The sequence below is a fragment of the Cetorhinus maximus genome, chromosome 4 (assembly GCF_964194155.1).
Source record: "Cetorhinus maximus chromosome 4, sCetMax3.hap1.1, whole genome shotgun sequence".
In the NCBI taxonomy this organism is placed as follows: domain Eukaryota; kingdom Metazoa; phylum Chordata; class Chondrichthyes; order Lamniformes; family Cetorhinidae; genus Cetorhinus; species Cetorhinus maximus.
The window spans coordinates 147778015-147797292 of record NC_135882.1 but is presented as its reverse complement, the minus strand read 5'-3'; the positions used below and the strand labels follow the sequence as shown (position 1 = coordinate 147797292).

The 19278-nt window shown below is 43.3% G+C and overlaps 1 protein-coding gene across 4 annotated transcripts in view; it reads left to right on the top strand.

Annotated features, from left to right (window-relative positions):
- The window catches only part of fam135b (family with sequence similarity 135 member B), a 471310-nt gene that overhangs the window by 109495 nt on the left and 342537 nt on the right, over positions 1–19278 (top strand). For 3 of the 4 annotated variants that reach the window (XM_078540962.1, XM_078540963.1, XM_078540961.1), the window contains exon 2: positions 10407–10503. In XM_078540962.1, the coding sequence (XP_078397088.1) occupies positions 10427–10503 (77 nt within the window). In that variant the 5' untranslated portion in view covers positions 10407–10426. Of the gene's footprint in view, positions 1–10406; positions 10504–19278 lie in introns of those variants that run through there. The other variant, XM_078540964.1, reaches the window with a different exon arrangement.

The following is a 19278-nucleotide window of genomic DNA, read 5'->3' as shown; positions in this document are numbered from 1 at the left end:
TGGCCAGCCAGCGTGAAGTTGCGGTCGGGGACCGATTGCAGGCGGCGGTCCGTCCTGTGGCCCTTCCATGGCCTGGCCGCTGTGCCTGCCCAATGAGAGGAATATCCTGCCCCATGTTTGGGCCATATTAAGGTAGAATAATGTGCCACGACTTACTGTTTATGCTGGCACATTGACCCTATGGGCAAGCTATGGTAGGTGATCAGTGCAAATGGCCTACTGCAGCATGAGCCAGTGTCTTCAGTAGGGGAGTAGAGAAAACTGACAAGCCACAACATTTTCCTAACTAACCCGAGCACAGTGGGAAAAGAGCCTAATTCTCTGTGGTAAATATTGCTGGCCCACCTGTTTGTGAACCTATTACTTCATTGCTGAACATGTTAATGTTGTAGATAATGTTTCTTTGCTGTAATATTTCTGTTTCATGTTGTAATATTTCTCTTTGTAGGCAGTGCAGCATGTAAACATATCCTAAGCCTCAGGCTAGACAGGTCAGCCATATGCCACATTGGCCTTTTTATGTGTGATTGTTGGGGTTAGGACTTATTTTTCCTGAATTTCTACTCCATTATGTGTTTAGCTGGGATGTGGAGACGGATTCAATTATGGTTTTCAGTGGTGAATTGGATAAGCACCTGAAGATAAAAAAAAATGTGCAAGGTTATGGGGAAAGGGCAGGGGAGTGGGACCAACTAAATTGCTGTTGCAAAGAGCGGCGTGACCTCGATATGCTGAATAGTCTCCTTCTGTGCAGCAATCATTCTATGGTTCTAATGGAAGATAAATGTGAACAGACATCACTTATGATTGATGTCTGCCTATAATATGCATAATGCTTATTTCTGTTGGTGATTATGATAGGTGTAGGAAGCCTTTACTAAAAACAGGTGGTATCTTAAATATATTATGGCACAGTGAAAATAACAGCCTTTGGACTTCCATGCTATTTTCTGATTCTGATATGAAATATGTAGTAAATCATTAACATGCCCATGCAAAACAAGCAACCAGCTTGTCAGACAACTATTGGATGTTAAAGTGATGATCTGAAGGGGAACACAGAGTACTATTTTTGAAGGTTGCTTGGCAAGTAATTTTGTGCATTTTAAAAAACTTTTTCTTCTGACACTGCAGTATTTTATGTTTGTCTTAGAACATTTGGACAATAGGTTTCCATATGGGAACCCTGCTCTATTTATTTCCTGCAGGAAGAGAAGGAGAAGCAGCAGAGGGATGTAAGGTCGGTGCGGTTGCACCCCGAATGGACTGCATTTGTTTGTTGCTATCCTTCCAGCTGCAAATTTAGGCAGAGGAGCACTTCTTTAGATTTGGCAGAAGAGCTCTGTTAATAGGCTCCAGTTCACCAAGAAGATAGTGGCAGAACTAGGCTGCAAACTGTAATTTGATTTACAGCCGAGTGCCACCACGGGCAAGGCATTGCTAGAGGCTGTGAAGGTTACAGTGGTCCTTAGATTTTAGGCCTCAGGCTCATTCCAGGCATGTTGTCCTGCCACAAGGCAGAGGTACTAAGCAGGGCAGCCTCCCTTGCATTCACTGAGTACGTATTATTATTCATAATGGAAGGGGGATTGGGTACTGTACCCCCATTGTTTACACCAAGGGGACACAAAAGATTGCCCTAGAGCGAAAGAAGCCCCCAAAATCATGCTAGTGGGTAGAAACTTTGCAGTTGTGGTTTGCAGCATGACTTCCTGTGGTCCAGAAGGCTCCTGAGTGACTCTGTTATTCAGCTGAATTCATGTCTGCTGCTCTGCCATGGAAATATAATCTCCCATGAGCGCTTGGACAAGTAAGAGTTGATCAAAGAGAGTTAGTTTAGAATCATAGAATGATACTACACAGAAGGAGGCCATTTGACCAAGTGTGCCTGTGTCAGCTCTTTGGTTGCACAATCCAATTAGTCCCACTCCCCTGCTCTTTTACCATAGTCCTGTAAATGTTTCCCTGCCAAGTATTTATCCAGTTCTGTTTTGGAAGTTGATATTGAATCAGTTTCTGCCATCCTTTCAGTCAGTGATTTCCAGATTATAACAGCTCGCTGCTTAAAAAAAAATGTTCCCTCATGTCACCACACTTCAGGAAGGATCTGAGAGTCCTTGAAAGGATGTAGTGGAGATTTAGCAAAATCATTCTGGGGATAAGAGATTCTAGCTACAAGGTTGTGTTACGTCCATAAGACAAGAAAAACATAATAAATTGTTGAAATCAAACCTTACGTTCTGCTTATTTAAGAAGATATTTTGCTGCACGACAAACATGGCTGCTACAGGTCACATGATTTGCAAGTTGGCTACAGCTCTGGAAACTTCCAACAGTAATTACAGGACAAAGCTCGACCCTCATCCTTGTGGAGTCTCACACCTATCATTGTGTGGACCCATTACAATCAATGGATCAAGGGAGTAGCAGACTTTTAAGTCTTCTCAGCCTCAACTTAAAACAAAGAAAGAGCCATCAAAACTATTTATACCCGCGGAGGCGCTAATAGCCACCATCTATCTCCTAAGGCGAACAATGGGTTTTGGCCAGAGACATAGGGCAGAAATTTTTGCTAGGCGGGTGGGCACGTGCCCGACCCACACGAGCGTGAAATGACGCCTGTTGATGTCGGCCGAGCATGCCGACGTCAACGTGCAGTCGCTTAATAGTTCAGTCGGCGGGTGCGTGCCGGAGTTGGCTGTGCGCCTGCTGACAATTAAAAGGCCTGTTAAGACCATTAAATAATCAATTCACCTAAATTTTTCACTGCCCATACAATCTAATGGTTGGCGGGCAGGTGAAAAGGCCAAGTGGCTTTTGCAATTTTTGGAAACCTCATCCATGGGCGGGATGAGGTTTCCAACATCAAATAAAAAATAAAATAAAATTTTTACAATTAATAACATGTCCCTGCTCATGTGACAGAGTCACATGAGGGGACATATTTTATTACATTTTTATTTTCATTATTTCCTTTTTTTAACAACACTTCATCTCCGTGAGGTAGCTCTGTGCCTGGAGGGAGAGTATGAAGCGCTCACTCGCATGCATACACGAAGTTCACACTTGGCCCACTCGCCCTCCCCCCCCCCCCCCCCCCCCCCCCCCTCCACCGCCCAAGGAGCGATGAGCGGTCCGGTGCCGATCGTGGGCGGCAGTTGGCTTCCTGACTGCCCCCGCCCGCCCCTGCTGAGCCCGCTCGCCAAGCGCAAAATTCTGCCCATAGAAACTGATTGTTAATCCTTATCAGTTATGGCTTATCAGTGGGCAACACTGCATGACCTAAACTCCTTTGGAAAGTTTTAATGTTATTATTGCTGGACTCCCTATTAACATCCAGCCTGTCAACACCAAAGCAGGACTCCAGGCTGACAACAAAGCCTGCCTCAATCAAAACTTCCTCGAAGCCTGCTTCTCTGAAAGATTCCTGCCATTGTCTGTAGAGCAGATCAAGGGCAGAATTTTCCCCCCATTGGGGAGGGGGGAGTTGATGGGTGGGTGCACTTCCGATCGGCGCCCCCGATCGGAGGCACTGCGCCATTTTACATGGCGGGCCAATTAAGGCCCGCTCAGCCTGACATCCACAGGGAAGTGCTATGCGCTTCCTGTACGGGCAGAGGGAGAATCCCAAAATCGAGAGTGCGCTCATTTGCGCATGCGCACGAAAGAGCGCACTCATCTCCCTGAGGCTAGGTGCTGCTTCAGGGGAGATTGCCTCTACTTTCAAAAATATTAAAAGTAGAGAAAAAAAAAGTCCCTTACATGTCCAAACTCTTGTGACAACGTCGCTTGAGTTGGGACATGTTCATAATTTCCAAGAAAACTTTATTAAAATTTCTAAAACCCCACATGAAACCTCGTCCCGCCTGTGGATGAGGTTTCATGTTTTTTCTATTTCCCGCCGGGGCTCCTGGCCTGCCCGCCAACCTTAAGATTGGACGGGCAGGTCCACTGATTACTTTAATTGATCTGTCAATGGCAGCTGATTTTGCTGTGCCCCCGCCTTCCTGAAAATTTAAATGGGGTGGGATGACGTCGGGAGTTCCGCCTGACCTCACCGCGCGTCATTTTACACGTCGGCGAGCGGGTCCCGCCCCCGCTCGCCGACGGTAAAATCCTGCCCCAAGTCTCTGTACACCAACCTCATCTTGCTGCGTCATCACCAACTTTGAAGGAATTCAGCAGCCCCTGTTTTCAGCTAGCTGAACCTGCCTGAACTGTAACTCCTATGTGAAGGAACCCTCACTGGACTCTGACATTCTGGACTCTGACATTCATGTGAATTAATATCTATATCTTCGGTTATTTTTTGTTTTAAGTTATTCCTAGTTGTAAAACCCTTTTCTTTTCTATTTCCTTCTTTTGTGCTTGTGTGGATATATGTGTTTGCGACAACCATCCCCTGTGTTTGAATGTATGAATAAACAATACTTCTGATTTAACCCTAAAAGGATTTTGCTGCAAGTCGCTTTAAAATTAACTTGACAAACAGAGGGTTTGGGGAAACATGCCGCAACCTATTTCAAAAATTCAGATGCCTCTGCTCATAGACAGACAACGAGAAAAATGAAGGAATTCAGTTTTCCTCTCTCCCCTGCCCGTAAGTTAGGTGAGAGAAACTAGGGTTCTTCTCCCTGGGGCAAAGGAGATTTGATAGAGATGTACAAAATCATAACAGGTCTTGATGAGATAGTTGGAGAAAAGCTGTTCCCATTAGCTGATGGTACCAGGACCAGGGGACACATATTCAAGGTTTTGAGCGAGAAATACAGTGGGGATATAAGAAATAACTTTTTATGCCATGAATGGTAGTGACCTGGGAACCGCCTGTGGGGGTGGAGGAAGCAGAGATGATCAATGATATCAAAAGGAAACTGGATAGACACTGGAGGGAAGTTAACTTGCAGGGCTACGAGGAGTGAGCAGGGGGAATGGGAATGACTGGATTGCTTTGTAGAGAGCCAGCATGGATTCCATGGACTGAATGACCTCCTCTGTGCCTTAATGATTATAGACTAGATTTTTAACCCCAGCCAGGGCCGGGAGGGTGGGTGGGCGCTAAAAGTAGCACTACCAGCCTATGTGCTGGTTCCCTGGCTCCAACCCTCCCCCGGGCCATTTTGGCTGATATGGTATGGGGGCTGGCAGGACTACTGGCTCGGACGTGGAGGGCTCTTAAAGGCCAATCATAGGAGGCTGACCGGGACTTTCCAATCGGTGTAGCAGTTTGGAGGAAGCCTTCCGATGTTAGACTTGGAGGTTAGAGTTGTTGGCAGGCTTGGAGGCCCTGACTGGATGCAACGCCAGCAGCCACAGGCCACCACGTGGGCAAGAGCCATCTCCCATGCCACCTCCCCTGGTGGTGGCCTGGCTGCAAAAGCCATTTTTAATTTTTAAGTATTCTCTCCTTTACCTACCTGCATTGCAGCCTCTGGCCCTCCAGCTTCGAAAGCCCACAGATCCTCCTGAATAAATGGTGAGCCTACCCTCCGGCCATTAATTGACCATTCTGGGGGGAATTGTGGCTGAGAGACTGTTTGCTACATGGTACTGGCTTCTGACTGCCGTTCAAGCCTAATAGCAGGGCTCAGAAACCTTCAGGATAGTCCTGCTGTATGATTCACGTGATCTTTAGTTCACTTGCCAATTATCTGTGAACAACGGAGCATGATCTTACAAGTAGAGGTAGGAGTGAAATTAGTTTGCACTGCATCACAGAAAGGGGAATGGACATCTGAAGTTATCTTCCCCCAAAAGACCATGGATGGGCCAATTGACATTTGCAAGACTGAGTGTGGTAGACTTGCGCTCTCCCAGCGGAGTCCATTGATTGGGGTTCAAGTCCCACTGCAAGACTTCAGAGCACCTAAGATGACACTTCAATGCAGTACTGAGAGAGCGGTCATTTTTGGAGGTGTTGTGGGCGAGAGGGTCATAAAGCCAGCACTTTATCCCCTGCACACCGTGGCTGGCAGCTGGTGAATGGGTGGGGTAAAGTTGTTCGGAGATTACCTATATTTTATGCACCTAATTGTATTCAGACAAAGATTCAAAGGCTGCAGGGTTGACCTTTATACGGCTTTGCCCCAAGCAGCTGTTCGCATCCCCTCTGCTACGCCTGCTTGCTGCACTTGTGGAAGTTTGATTTGGAGGGAGCTGCTGCCTCTGTATGCTGTACAGAAACTGGGACCAGCTATAGCACATGGTGGAGTTGCTGGAAGAGAACAGGCTGTAAGCAGTTTGAATTTGGGTCCCAGCACCTGCGCTTATTTGAAATCAATCACTCAGTATTTAATTAGTTTCACACAGGTGCACTGTGCCCTGTAAAGCCATGGACCCCAGGTCCCAAAACCCCCCTCAGGAACCTCGGCCTCACAATTTGAGCCGCCTTGCAGAAATTCCCTCCGTGAATTTCCGTTCTACATGGATGGGTTTCCTGTATGGGCTGCTGCTGTACACCCTTCACTTCCTCCCCCTCGTCACTCATCCGGACACGCTGTGGTGTTTTGCCCCGCCATCCAGAGATGGTGGGTTCTCTACATGGGAGTCCTCCCTTTACCGACGGGGATTTGGCGTGAGGGGCATTGTATGCAGCAGTCCCACACAACCATACATTAAGATGATTCACAGACTCCCAGGCCGTCTGTATTTTCTGCAGCCTGAAGGAGTCCGCGTTCCATGCGTGCACAGATTGTGTGAGGTTGCAGCCCCTTTTTGATTATCTGAAGGGGTTGCTCCTCAAACGTTGGCTGCACTTCAGCCCCATGCTCCTGATCTTTGGCCACCCAGTGCGGAGAGGCGTGGGCAGGGAGCAGGACCTCCTTGTGAGCTTGCCCAGGCAGCGGGTGTTTGAGGGGTCATCTGGTCCAACTGCCTGCCCCTCTTCCGCGGCTATGTTCACGCCCGGGTGTCCTTAGAGAGGGAGCGTGAAGTGTCTTCCGGTACCTTTGAGGCCCTCTGCGACCGATGGGCACCGCTGAGGCTGGAGAGCATCATCATCTCCCAAAACAACATTTTAATTTGATTAGTTAAGTTTCCTTTAAAGTTTTGTCTATTTTTTTTAACAGTGCCCCTTTAAGGGGCTGTCAATTTAATTAGTTCATTTGTTAATTAGTTTATTTTTGTTCCATTGGTTTACTCAAAAGAGTAAACTCTTCTTGGAGCTTCACATGCCAGGGTTTCAAATTAAATCTACATTTTCTGAATGTAATGCCACAGGCACAAGAATGATTTTTTTTGCTGTGTGATTATTTTTATTGCCAATGATAAGTGGTACATTTCATTAGATTACATTTGTTGTGGGGCGTGGGGGCCTCGGGAGTTGGGGCCCCTGGGAATGTGTGGCTGCAGTTCAGTTGCAATTCGTGGAGAAAAGTAGGCTGTGGGCTGCGGAATGGATTGGTGTGAGAGAGGGAGACTATAAAGTGGGAACTCAGATGGACATGGGGGAGGGGGAAGAAGGTCAGGGGGAAGAGAATGGGATTGGGAATGGATGGGGAGGAAGAGAAGGAGACTGGGAATCAGGGGGCTTGGGACTTGAGTGGGGTGGGTGGTGGGCTGGTATGGGGAAGAGGTTGAATGTAAAATCACTATTTTCTGAGAGCAGCAGCAATGTGGTGAATGGGAACAGCACCACAGGAGGAGCAGCAGTAAAAAGATGAGTGAAACCTGGGGACTGACCAGACCTTATACAGTCGGGTGAGTATCAGTAAGTTAAAGGATTTCTACTTGTTACACATAGAATATTGGGATGTTAACGTATTACTGCTAATTATATATAGACTGAGTCAGTTATTGCATTCACTATTGGTTATGAGAAAAATCTGAGTTTTATGAGTGCTGCTGTTAGTTATTGGTTCCCTTTTAGTAAGTTACTCTTCGCTATTGGTGAAACCAAAGTTCCCGTTGCGAATCCCTCCCTCATGCTTGGTTCCCTTCTTCACCTGCTTGTGAGTGGTCTCCTGGTTCTCAGAACTACCTGCGCAAAAACACAAGTAAAGATAATCCACTACAGGTGACCCAACTTCTCTGATGCAGTAACATTTGCAGAGGGCTCAGGACCAAATAGCATGTGATCAGACATTGCATGATCAGATGTTACGTGGTCAGGATGTCACATATTGAAACCTGCAGGGATGCCTGCGACTTGAGCTGGCAACTCTGTGGTGCTGGCTTAGAATCAGAGTAAAATTCATTTTCAGATGAAGTATAATCATGCCAGAAACTAGATGCCTAAGCCTCGCTTGAAGCTGGGATTTGTGACTCATTTTAATAATTGAAGTGAGCTGCAAGTGTACATTATGCCTTCAAACAGATTGTCCTCGGATGGTGAAAAAATAGAAGTGTCTGTTTTGGCACTGGCTTGCAATGGTCACCTGAAAGAGTGTGCTTATGTTCCAAGGGGTCCATTCAAAGTTGCATCCAGTGTGACCGTCTGTGTCACAGAACATTTTATCATGTATAGTTTTATATTAATTATGTAGTTACAATTACGATTTCTAATAGCAGGCAACTGAAAACTGCTTCCTGGTAATGGCATGATAAAATTGTCTATTTAGTTTTCTTTCTTAATATATAATCAGAAATTAATTGCAGAATCCGATGTGCAACTTGTGTTTTTGTGTTTTCTCAAAAAAGGGTTATGTCTGACATACCAGTGGAAGTGCTTACAAATGTTGGATCAGTGTAGTTTATATCATGTGTGTTGAAGTAATTTAATTAAAAGTACCACTGCCTGAGTTAGGAAATGCACCTTCCGTTGACACACAGAGCCAGAAGAATGATAGTTAGTTACGATCCGAGTCTGTGCTGAATTAGCTATTCCATGCTCTAAGTTAAAAATATGCCTGATGCATATTGCTCCCCTGGGCAAGCAAAGGGGATATGGAAAACTAACCAGGCTCCTGATCAACGATCCACATTAGCAAGTACTTGTATTTAGCATTGATTGAGGGCTTGCTACATCACAAAGCCTCCTATTGTAGAATATATTTTGCTGATCCCCACCATCTGGCCTCACACATGAAGAATGGCTACTTCTTTGACGGACAGAAAGGCTACTGGTTCCCATGCAACTTTACCCTACCGTGAGTCATTGCTTTGAGAGAAAAAAAGGGTAGGGGTTCTTAACTAATGTATTAGGGACAGGGTTTGTATAGGCAGTGCTTAGATGCAATGGGAGAATGAATGTTTTTAGTAAGAGAACATAGTGTGTTCTGAGCAAAGAATAGAGAAACAACAAAGATAGGATTATAGTGATAAAATAGAACAGGGTGATTGTTATGACCACAGCCGTTGTTAATTGTGGCACAAACAAAATCCCAGAGGGAAACTTGGCTTACGGGCCATACCCATTATTTTTGTATTCTAAAGACAAGAAGACAATGTACCGATCTCAGCAGTAAGAACTCCAGGAACACTTTTGAAATTTTAAAAATTAAAAGTAAAAGTTTTATTTGCAAGAACAAAAGAAAACTTAAGCACAAAAGATTACAGTTACAGAATTAAGGTTAGTCTTACAAAAGATTTCCCCAACAAAAAACTCTCTACTTGGTCAAACCCACAAGTAAACACCTTCCAAGCAATACTCCCTTATAGATGTTTAACTATGGAATCCAATAATATTATCCAAGGCAAACTGCTGTAGCTTTAATAAAGGCATACCACATGACCTCTACCCTTTTCCAATCTGTGGTGGAATCCACTTCGGAATAAAACTGCCTATTGCAGCCCAAGACCTTTCTGGCATGACTGGATGTCTGGTTCAAATGGCATCCTCTCCCAGCCCAGAGCTCCAGGTATAGCTCAACAGCTCAAACAGCTCCACCTATCTCTATGGCTCCAATTCAACAGCTACTCCAGCTATCCACAGTAACTCTAAAATACCTCTTTTTTCCCTTTCATCTCCAGTTCCATTGTTCTCACACCTCATTGAAACTCAAATCCTTCCAAATATAAAATCTTTTATGTCTCTACCTTGTCTTTCCTTTTGGGTCAATAAAATATAATATCCCCACTACTATTTGCCTATGGAACTCCTGCAAGATGCAAACATGTTTCTTTGTACCTCTGACTCCCCTTTGATATCCAAACAAACTCAACTTATCTAAAAATGCAAATGTTAGACCTAACCTATTTACTTGTACCTTAAACTTAACACTCCATATCCTTTTTATCCCTCTCAATCTCTTGCCCAGCTTAATTAAATCTTACACACACACCCTTCTTTACAGAATAACACAATAGTCCCCAAAAATATATTAAAAAATATTCCTCACAGTGCACAATACACCATTCTCACAGTGATACAAGAAATGTCTTCATTTTTTTAAGTGCAGCATTTTCTAACATTACTGAAACAAATCCTGGTTGTGATGTAACTTGCTCTTTGGTTTCTTTGCTTCCAGGTGATGCACTGGGACAGATCATGTCTGAAGTACAAGGAACTGTTGAGTTTTCAGTCGAACTGCACAAGTTCTACAATGTTGACCTCTTTCAGCGAGGGTGAGACCCTTTTAAATGTGGCATTTCCATGTTTATAATAGTTTTGTGTTATTTGCCATTAGCAAGGCACATCAAACAAGCACCTGGATGCAGAGTATACTGTTAGTATGTAATGCTAGTACATGTTGTGGAGTTCAATGATGCTGGCCTTCTCCACAAGTGTTCTTGCATTCAGAAGTGTACCCTTATTACTCATTGTCTAATAATACAATGCCATAAGCCACAGGTGTAACAGTAGGATCCCCTTGTGATCCAAAATGGGTATTGAGAAAATTCCTCACTTAACAATGTTTCATTTAAACTTGCACTTTTCAGGAATGCAACCACAAAGTTAAGTGAATCAGATTTTCCCATTACAACCAAATTGAAAGCTTTATTAAGGTTCTGTAGGACTGTTTGTGGCAAAAAAAGCATTAAATATATTTATGACACCATATTTTGTAATGGTTGTGGTTTCTTCCCTGTCCATTTGGTTACCATCAGCCAAACTGTTCCTGACAGCGTAGCCTATAGTATAAAAATGGCTGGTGTAACCTTGATCCACGACCTGGTAAATTGTATAAGTGAAAAACAAATTCTAATAGTCTGTGGTATCACCATTTGTATTTTAATGGCTGAATCTCATTAGATGTTTTCAACCATTAGAAGGAACATCCTTACCCTGTTGTCTGTGCCATGATATTTCTGGTGTCCTGTACTGTCAGAGCTCCTTGATGGCTCATTGAGTTAATCTAGTGAATACTCAAGTAGTTCAAGATTATGAATGGCCAAGTTTCCATAACTGGCTTTTGACTGTAAAATTCATGAAAGTGGAAACTGTCTTTTGATAACGTTTAAAACCAGTACTGATTGAAATATTGATGTATGGCTTACACATTGTTAAATTGCTGTTACCTGATCACCAGCCCCCTACAATGGCTAAGTGAGTTTATGTAGCAAGTCACACATGCAGAAAAGAGTTCCAGGTTTGTAGTAGTTGATCTCACTCAGAATGGTGGTACAGTGGCACAGTAGAACTCAATGCCTTGGATTACTAAAGGGAAAACTGACCAGGCCTTAAAAGGCCGGTTCCAAATTGGATTCACTGTGGCTTTGAGAAACCATTAAAGATGCTGACCCAGTGGTACCAATATTCAAGCAGCTTATGAACCCATGCTCTTCTGAGATTGTGCTTAAGGTGTGTTGTTGAAGTAGCCTAGGTGTTTACTTGTATTTAGTCCATGGAGGGGTGGGCGGTTTAGGCTTAAACTGAGGATGACATTTTAACTCACTCAAAACGCAGTCACTTAGGCAGAGTTAAAATCAGGCCCTGAGTGTCAGTGGGGGAAAGTTTTCAGAACTAATTCCCTCATCTGATTAAGGATAAACGTTCTATCTCTAGCAACCTCAAAAAATACTCCAATGCCATCCGTGACTTCACCAAAAGTAATGTTAAAGGGAAATGCTGACCTGTTATTGAGTGTGGAGTATTTGAAATGGAAAATGGCAGCTGTCAGCAAAGATAAAGGCGTAGTGGGTGAACCACAATTAATATTAGGAATATAGTTCTAAATGCGTAGAGTTGTATCTGTTCTTCATTCTATTCTTACAGAGTGTCTACCGTTGCTTATAAATTTTCTTTATTTATATTTAACATGAGGACCTCCTGTATACCCATGTGATTTAATGCTGGGATAAGGAGAGAGAGAGCATGATGACAATAATGAATGTATCTGTCACTAGCTATCAGGTAGATCATGCTTCTTTTCCCTCCCGCTTCCCCAATTCGATTGCTGCTCACATCAGCATTTAATTCTGGAAGGAAGCCAAATAGAGATATGAAATGCTTGAATGGTGTAGCAGTGTTGGGTGGTTGAACTGTTGGTGCAGTGAGAAGGGATGTTTAGATATTTTCACAATTCTTTTGGTCTGGTCAATTTCATTCCATGCTCAACAACACTATCCAGTACCTTCATCAAGTGGCCACTTTTTTCCCGTGAGACCATACATTGTTGACAAATGATGCTAAGGCCAGCAATTAAAAAACAACCTGAAAACTGCTTGGTTGCCATACACACATGTCTACATTGCTATAGTCTTTCAAAGAAGGGAATGTGCCACTTCTTGCTGGGTTGCTCTGTAGCAGTCTTGAGTCTACACCACTTAGTTGCTAGCTGGGTGTGAGGGGTTAGAGGTGTTGGCACTCAGGCTGAATGTCCTCTGAAGTGACCTGAAAAGCCACTGACCAACAAAAACATCATCAAAGACAACAAGGGTTGAAAAATAAATGCATTGTTGCCAGTGTTATGGATAAATTGAAGAATTAACCCTTTAATTAAGCTGGTTCGATGGCTTTTCAGATGGAATCTCTCATGGCGTTAACCAATTTATTGGAGTTCTTCGAAGGAGTCATATGTGCTGTGGATAAAGGGGAACTGGTGGATGTACTGTACTTAGATTTCCAGCAGCATAACATAAGGTGCCACATCAAAGGTTATTGTGGAAAATAAAATCCCATGTTTAGGGAGGGTAACATATTGGCGTGGATAGAAGATTGGCTAGCTAACAGGAAACCGAGGGTGGCCATAGATGGGTCTTTTTCTGGTTGGCGGATGTAACGTGTGCTGTGCCACAGGGATCAGTGCTGGGGTCTCAACTGTTTACAATTTATGTTAATGACTTTGATGAAGGGACAGAAGACATGGTTGCTAAATGTGCTGATGATACAAAGATAGGTAAGAAACTAAGTTGTGAGGAGGCCATAAGGAGGCTACAAAGGGATATAGATAGGCTAAGTGAGTGGGCAAAGACCTTGCAAGTGGAGTATAATGTGGGCAAATGTAAAGTTGTCTATTTTGGCCGAAAGAATAAAAAAGAAGCATATTATCTAAGTGGTGAGAGATTGCAGAGCTCTGAGATTCAGAGGGATCTGAATCCCTAGTGCATAAATCACGAAAGGCTAGAATGCAGGTACAGCAAGTAATTAGGAAAACTAATAGAATGTTATAATTTATTGTTAGGGGGATTGAATACAGAAGTAGGGAGGTTATGCTTCAGTCGTACAGGACACTGATGAGACTGCATCTTGAGTACTGTGTACAGTATTGGTCTGCTTATTTAAGGAAGGATGTAAATGCATTAGGTGCAATCCAGAGAAGGTTTACTAAACTAATACCAGGAATGGGCAGGTTGTCTTATGAGGAAAGATTGGACGGGCTAGACTTGTGTCCGCTGGAGTTTCAAAGAGAAAGAGGTGACTTGATTGAAACATATAAGACCCTGGGGGGTCTTGACAGGGTGGGTGTGGAGAGGATGTTTCCTCTCTTGGGAGAATCTAGAACTAGGGGTCACTGTTTAAAAATAAGGGGTTACCCATTTAAGACAGAGATAAGAAGAATTTTTTTCTCTGAGGGTTGTGAGTCTTTGGAACTCCCTTTCTCAAAAGGCAGTGGAAGCAGAGTCTTTGAGTGTCTATCAAGGGGTAGATAGATTCTTGATAAACAAGGGGGTGAAAGTTTAACAGGGATAAGCGGGAGGTTACAGTCAGATCAGCCATGATCATATTGGATGGAGGAGCAGGCTTGAAGGGCTGAGTGGCTTACCCCTGCTCCTAACTCGTAGGTTCATATACTCATGGTTGCCTGAGGGCAGCCAGGCAAAACTTAATGGTAGAAATGTGGCAATGGATTCATATTATTGAGATTTGCTTAATTTATCTTGGGAAATGCTTATTTCGAATTTACCCTCATGAATTTAAATGTGCCAGAGAGCCTGCGAGGTAGATTACGTTGTTGTAGAGGGAGAACATTTGTTGAGACAAATGTTCTTTCCTCATTTCATTCTTTCTGATGTTCTTATACCTCTGCTTAACAGAATGTGAACATAGGATTATATTATATATATGATATATTTAATTTATTTCCCCACCCCCACCATTAATAAAATCCTAAATGTAAGAGAAAACACTTGGCTTAGAAATTGGATTGTGCCTGAATTACTCATCCCAATGTTGCATGATGTGTTTGTATGACATATATCTATCCACTACTTCAGTGGAGATATTAACCAATTTAAAATAAATGGGTTATAACGCTTGCATTAAATTAGCAGTCAGAACTTATGAACACATTGATCGTTTATCTGCTAAAATCCTATTGGTAATTTCTAGACTGTAGTTGCTAAAATTTAGGAACATAGGACAAAATTTCACCCATGTCGGGCGGGCTCGGCGGGGGCGGGCAGGGGCAGTCGGGAAGCTGACCATTGCCCACAATCGGGGCCGGACAGTCATTTCACGCTGATGGGCCAATTAGGGCCCACCCAGTGTGAAACACAAGTGGCAGCGCTCAGTGCTGCCTGTGCGGGCGGGTGGAGGAGGGCAAGCACAACTTTCACGCATGCGCGCAAGTGAGCGCTTCATAATCTCCCTGAAGCACAGAGCTGCCTCAGGGAGATGAAGAATTATAAAAAAAAAAATAAAAATGTAATGAAACATGTCCCCTCGTGTGACTCTGTTGCATGAGCAGGGCCATGTTTTTAATTAAGTTTTAAAATTTCTATTTTATTTTTATTTGCTTTAGGAAATCTCATCTCATCCCGCCCGTGGATGAGGTTTCCTAAAGAGTGCAAAGGCCGCTTGGCATTTATGCCTGCCTGCCAACTGTAAGGTTGGACAGGCAGCGAAAAATTCAACTTAGTTAATAATTTAATGGACTTAACAGGCCTTTTAATTGTCAGCGGGTGTTCTGCCGAATCTGGCCTGTGCCCACTGAACGAAATGCCGCGCGACGACGTCGGGACACTCACCTGACATCATCGCACGTCATTTTATGCAAGAGAGAGTCGGGTGCGTGCCCGCCTGCCGAGCTAAAAATTTTGCCCATAGGAACAGGCCTTTTAGCCCCTGGAGCCTGTTACATGGTTCAGTGAGATCATAGCCAATCTTTGACCTTACTCTTCTATTTAACCTCATTTTCCCCATATCTCTTAATACTTTTGGTTAAGAATCACAGAATCACGCAGTGCAGAAGAGGCCCTTCGGCCTATCGAGTCTGCACCAACACATGAGAAACACCTGGGCTACCTACCTACCTAATCTCATTTACCAGCACTTGGCCCATAGCCTTGAATGTTATGACGTGCCAAGTGCTCATCCAGGTACTTTTTAAAGGATGTGAGGCAACCCGCCTCCACCACCACCCCAGGCAGCACATTCCAGACCGTCACCACCCTCTGGGTAAAAAAGCTTTTCCTCACATCCCCCTAAACCTCCTGCCCCTCACCTTGAACTTATGTCCCCTCATGACTGACCCTTCAACTAAGGGGAACAGTTGTTCCCTATCCACCCTGTCCATGCCCCTTATAATCTTGTACACCTCAATCAGGTCACCCTTCAGTCTTCTTTGCTCCAACGAAAACAACCCAAGTCTATTCAACCTCTCTTCATAACTTAAATGTTTCATCCCAGGCAACATCCTGGTGAATCTCCTCTGCACCCCCTCCAGTGCAATCACATCCTTCCTATAATGTGATGACCAGAACTGCACACAGTACTCCAGCTGTGGCCTCACCAAGGTTCTATACAACTCCAACATGACCCCCCTACTTTTGTAATCTATGCCTTTATCAAGCAGATTTGAAATGAACAATTAATTTTCTATTATTTGCTATTTGCGGGAGATAGTTCCAGACGAATAACATCCTTTGCATTTAGATGTGTTTCTTGATTTCACTACTGAAATGTCTGGCTCTAATTTTTAGACTTTGCTATCTGGTCCTAAGCTTACCAGCCAATGGACATAGTTTTTCTCACTATTTACTTTATCCCCTTAATATCTTGAAAATTTCAATTGATATGCCCCTGAGCCCTCTAAATTCCAGGAATGTAATCCTAGTTGTAATCTCTTATAATGTAACGCTTCGAGTTGAGATATAACTCCAGTAAATCTTTCCTGTAGTCCCTCCAAGACCAAAATATCGTTTATAAGGAGTGATGTCCAAATTTGCTCACTGTATCCAGCTGTGGCCTAACCAGGGCTTTGTACAGCTGTTGCATCTGCAACTCCCCCCACCCACCCATTGTATTTTTGCCCACTCTAGATATGAAGGCCAGCATTCCATTAACCTTTTTGACTATTTTCTGCAACTGTTCATAGCATTTTAATGATCTATGTACATCGTTGCCTAGGTCTCCATTGACCTCCACTGTTTTTGTCTTTTCACCAATTTTGAAAGTACCCTGTCCTTTTCTTTTTAGGTCCAAAGTTGGATGACCTCACTTTTGCCTAGATTGAAATCTATTTGCAACAGTTTTGCCCATTCACTTAATCTATTAATATCTATTTATAATTTTATGCTTCCACCAACACTGCTTACAATGTCACCTATCTTTGTATCCTTGGCAAATTTGGATATATTGCTTTCTATCTCACCATTTAAGTCATTAATAAATACAGTGAATAGTTGAAGCCTCAGCACATATTCTTGCAGGACACTATGAGTTACATTCTGTCAATCCTTGCCATTATCCTGATTCTCTGGGCTGAATCTTACCTATGTTGGGCAGGCTGGATGGGAGCGGGCGGGTGGTGGGTGCGAAGCCGATTGCTGCCCGCGATCAGCTGCGTGCCGCCATTTTACATGGGCGGGCCTATTAAATGTAACGCATGCGCGTGAAAGAGCACAGCAATCCCCCTGAGGCATAGAGCTGCCTCAGGGAAATTGAATGGGCAATAAAAGTTTTTAAAAATTCAAGTAAAAAATTATTTAAACATGTCCCCTCATGTGACAGTGCAACATGAGCTAGGGCATGTTTGTCGAGTTCACCAAATTTATTTATTAATTTTATAAAACCTTCAGGAAACCTCATCCCACCTGTGGGTGAAATTTCCTGGAAAACGCGAAGGCTACTTGGGCTCTTCACTTGCCCGCCAACCTTAAGGTTGGATGGGCAGCGGTGTTAATGATAATGACTTTCTTAATGGTCTTAATAGGCCTTTGACAGTTTGGTGGGCACGCAGCCACCTCCGGCGTGCACCCACCAACCGCAATATCGAAATAATGCGCGATGAGGTCGGGACGCACGCCCGATGTCATCTTGCGTCATTTTGCGTGTCGGGACCACTCCCGCACGCCATCGGCAACATTCTGCTCTCTGTCTCCTGTCACTCAGCCAATTTCAGGTCAACAACTTTTCTTCACTTCCATGAGCTGCACCTTTAGCTATCAGCCTTGTATGAAGGACTTTCTCAAATGCCTTCTGGAAGTCGACCTACAGAAAATACATTGACATGTTGCTGCCCACTACTTTAGTGACCTCTTCAAAAATTTCAATCAGCTTTGTCAGGCATGACCCACCCTTTACAAATCCTTGTTGGCTTCCTCTGATGAGCTCAGAATTTTAAAGGTGTTCTTTCACTCTATCCTTAATAATCGATTCTACTAATTTTTGTCAACAGATGTTAGGTCTATAATTTCCTAGTTTCTCACCTTTCTTAAATATAGGAGTAACGTGCATAATTTTCCAATCTAGAGGAATGGCTCCTGAATTGAGAGAACTTTGGAAGGCTTTAGTTAGACTATCTGCTTCATCTACTTGCTTTAAAACCCAGGAATAGAAACTATTTGATCCTGGGGATTTGCCATTCTTTAGCACCATTATTTTCTTCATTGCTGCTGCTTTGTTGACATTAAATTTGCTGAGTTCCTGTTTTTGATTCAATGTTCATTAGCTTGCAGGTGATCAATTTGACACTAAGGCAGCATTGCTATAGTTCAATACTCAGTGAGGCTTCAGGCTTGGAAGTTGTGTTCTAGATTGTGAGTCACACAATCGTGTGCCCAGTGAGTTGTAAGTGGTCATATTTTATTTGGTTAAGATTTTTCATGTGACATGATCAAGTCTAATTGATTTTTTAAAAATGCAATACATCAAAAAGTGTTTGTTTGAATACTTGAAGCACATCAATAAATGTATTTGAATACCACTATTCTATCTTGGCAGAATACGTATTGTGCTGTAGGCTACAGAGACGTGATGCTCTATGAATTTTGTAGTCATAAACTCCTATTTTACTATTCATGCCTTCCCATATGACTTTGATCCTTGTTAAGCTGAAATCTAGACTCAATACAGAGTCTCTTTTCCCAGGAATTCAAAACTGCAAGTACCTGGAGGTGCACAGCTACAGTGTTGGTGCAAATCCCTTTAGTTTTGTATCAATACTGCAATTACAGTGTAAACTCAACCTGATTCTGGAGTCAGGGGCTGACTGGCAATGGAATAATGAGTGAGATTCCCAGATTAATTAACCTCACTTTACTTCAGATAAGAATCAATTTTGACTTGGATGCCCAATTCACATACTGAAGTTCCGCATTTGTGCAAAACCAAAACTGTTTTGCGCTCATGTTCACCTGGTAGTATGAATGTCCTCTAGCTTTCTCTTGCTACAGATTTTACTCTAAATTTGGCTTCGGGTCTAGATTTATGTCTTCATATCGTGGATGATTCTTGAGCTTGGTACTGGTCTATATGAAAGATTTTAGCCCTTCATCTATGTTGGTCAATAATAAAAATGGCCACCATTCTGTTAAACTGAAACAGCTATCTGTTCTTTGTATTCTAGCCCCCCTGATAAAGATCAAAATTCCAGTGGCCTTTAGATTTAATTTAGTACCCTGTGCATTGCATTTTAGTGATCTGTGTCTCTAGACACTTGAATCCATTTGCTGTTCCATAGTTTTGAGTGTCTCAACATTAGGAGGTGGCTAATGAGGTAGTCGATGCGAGGGTGT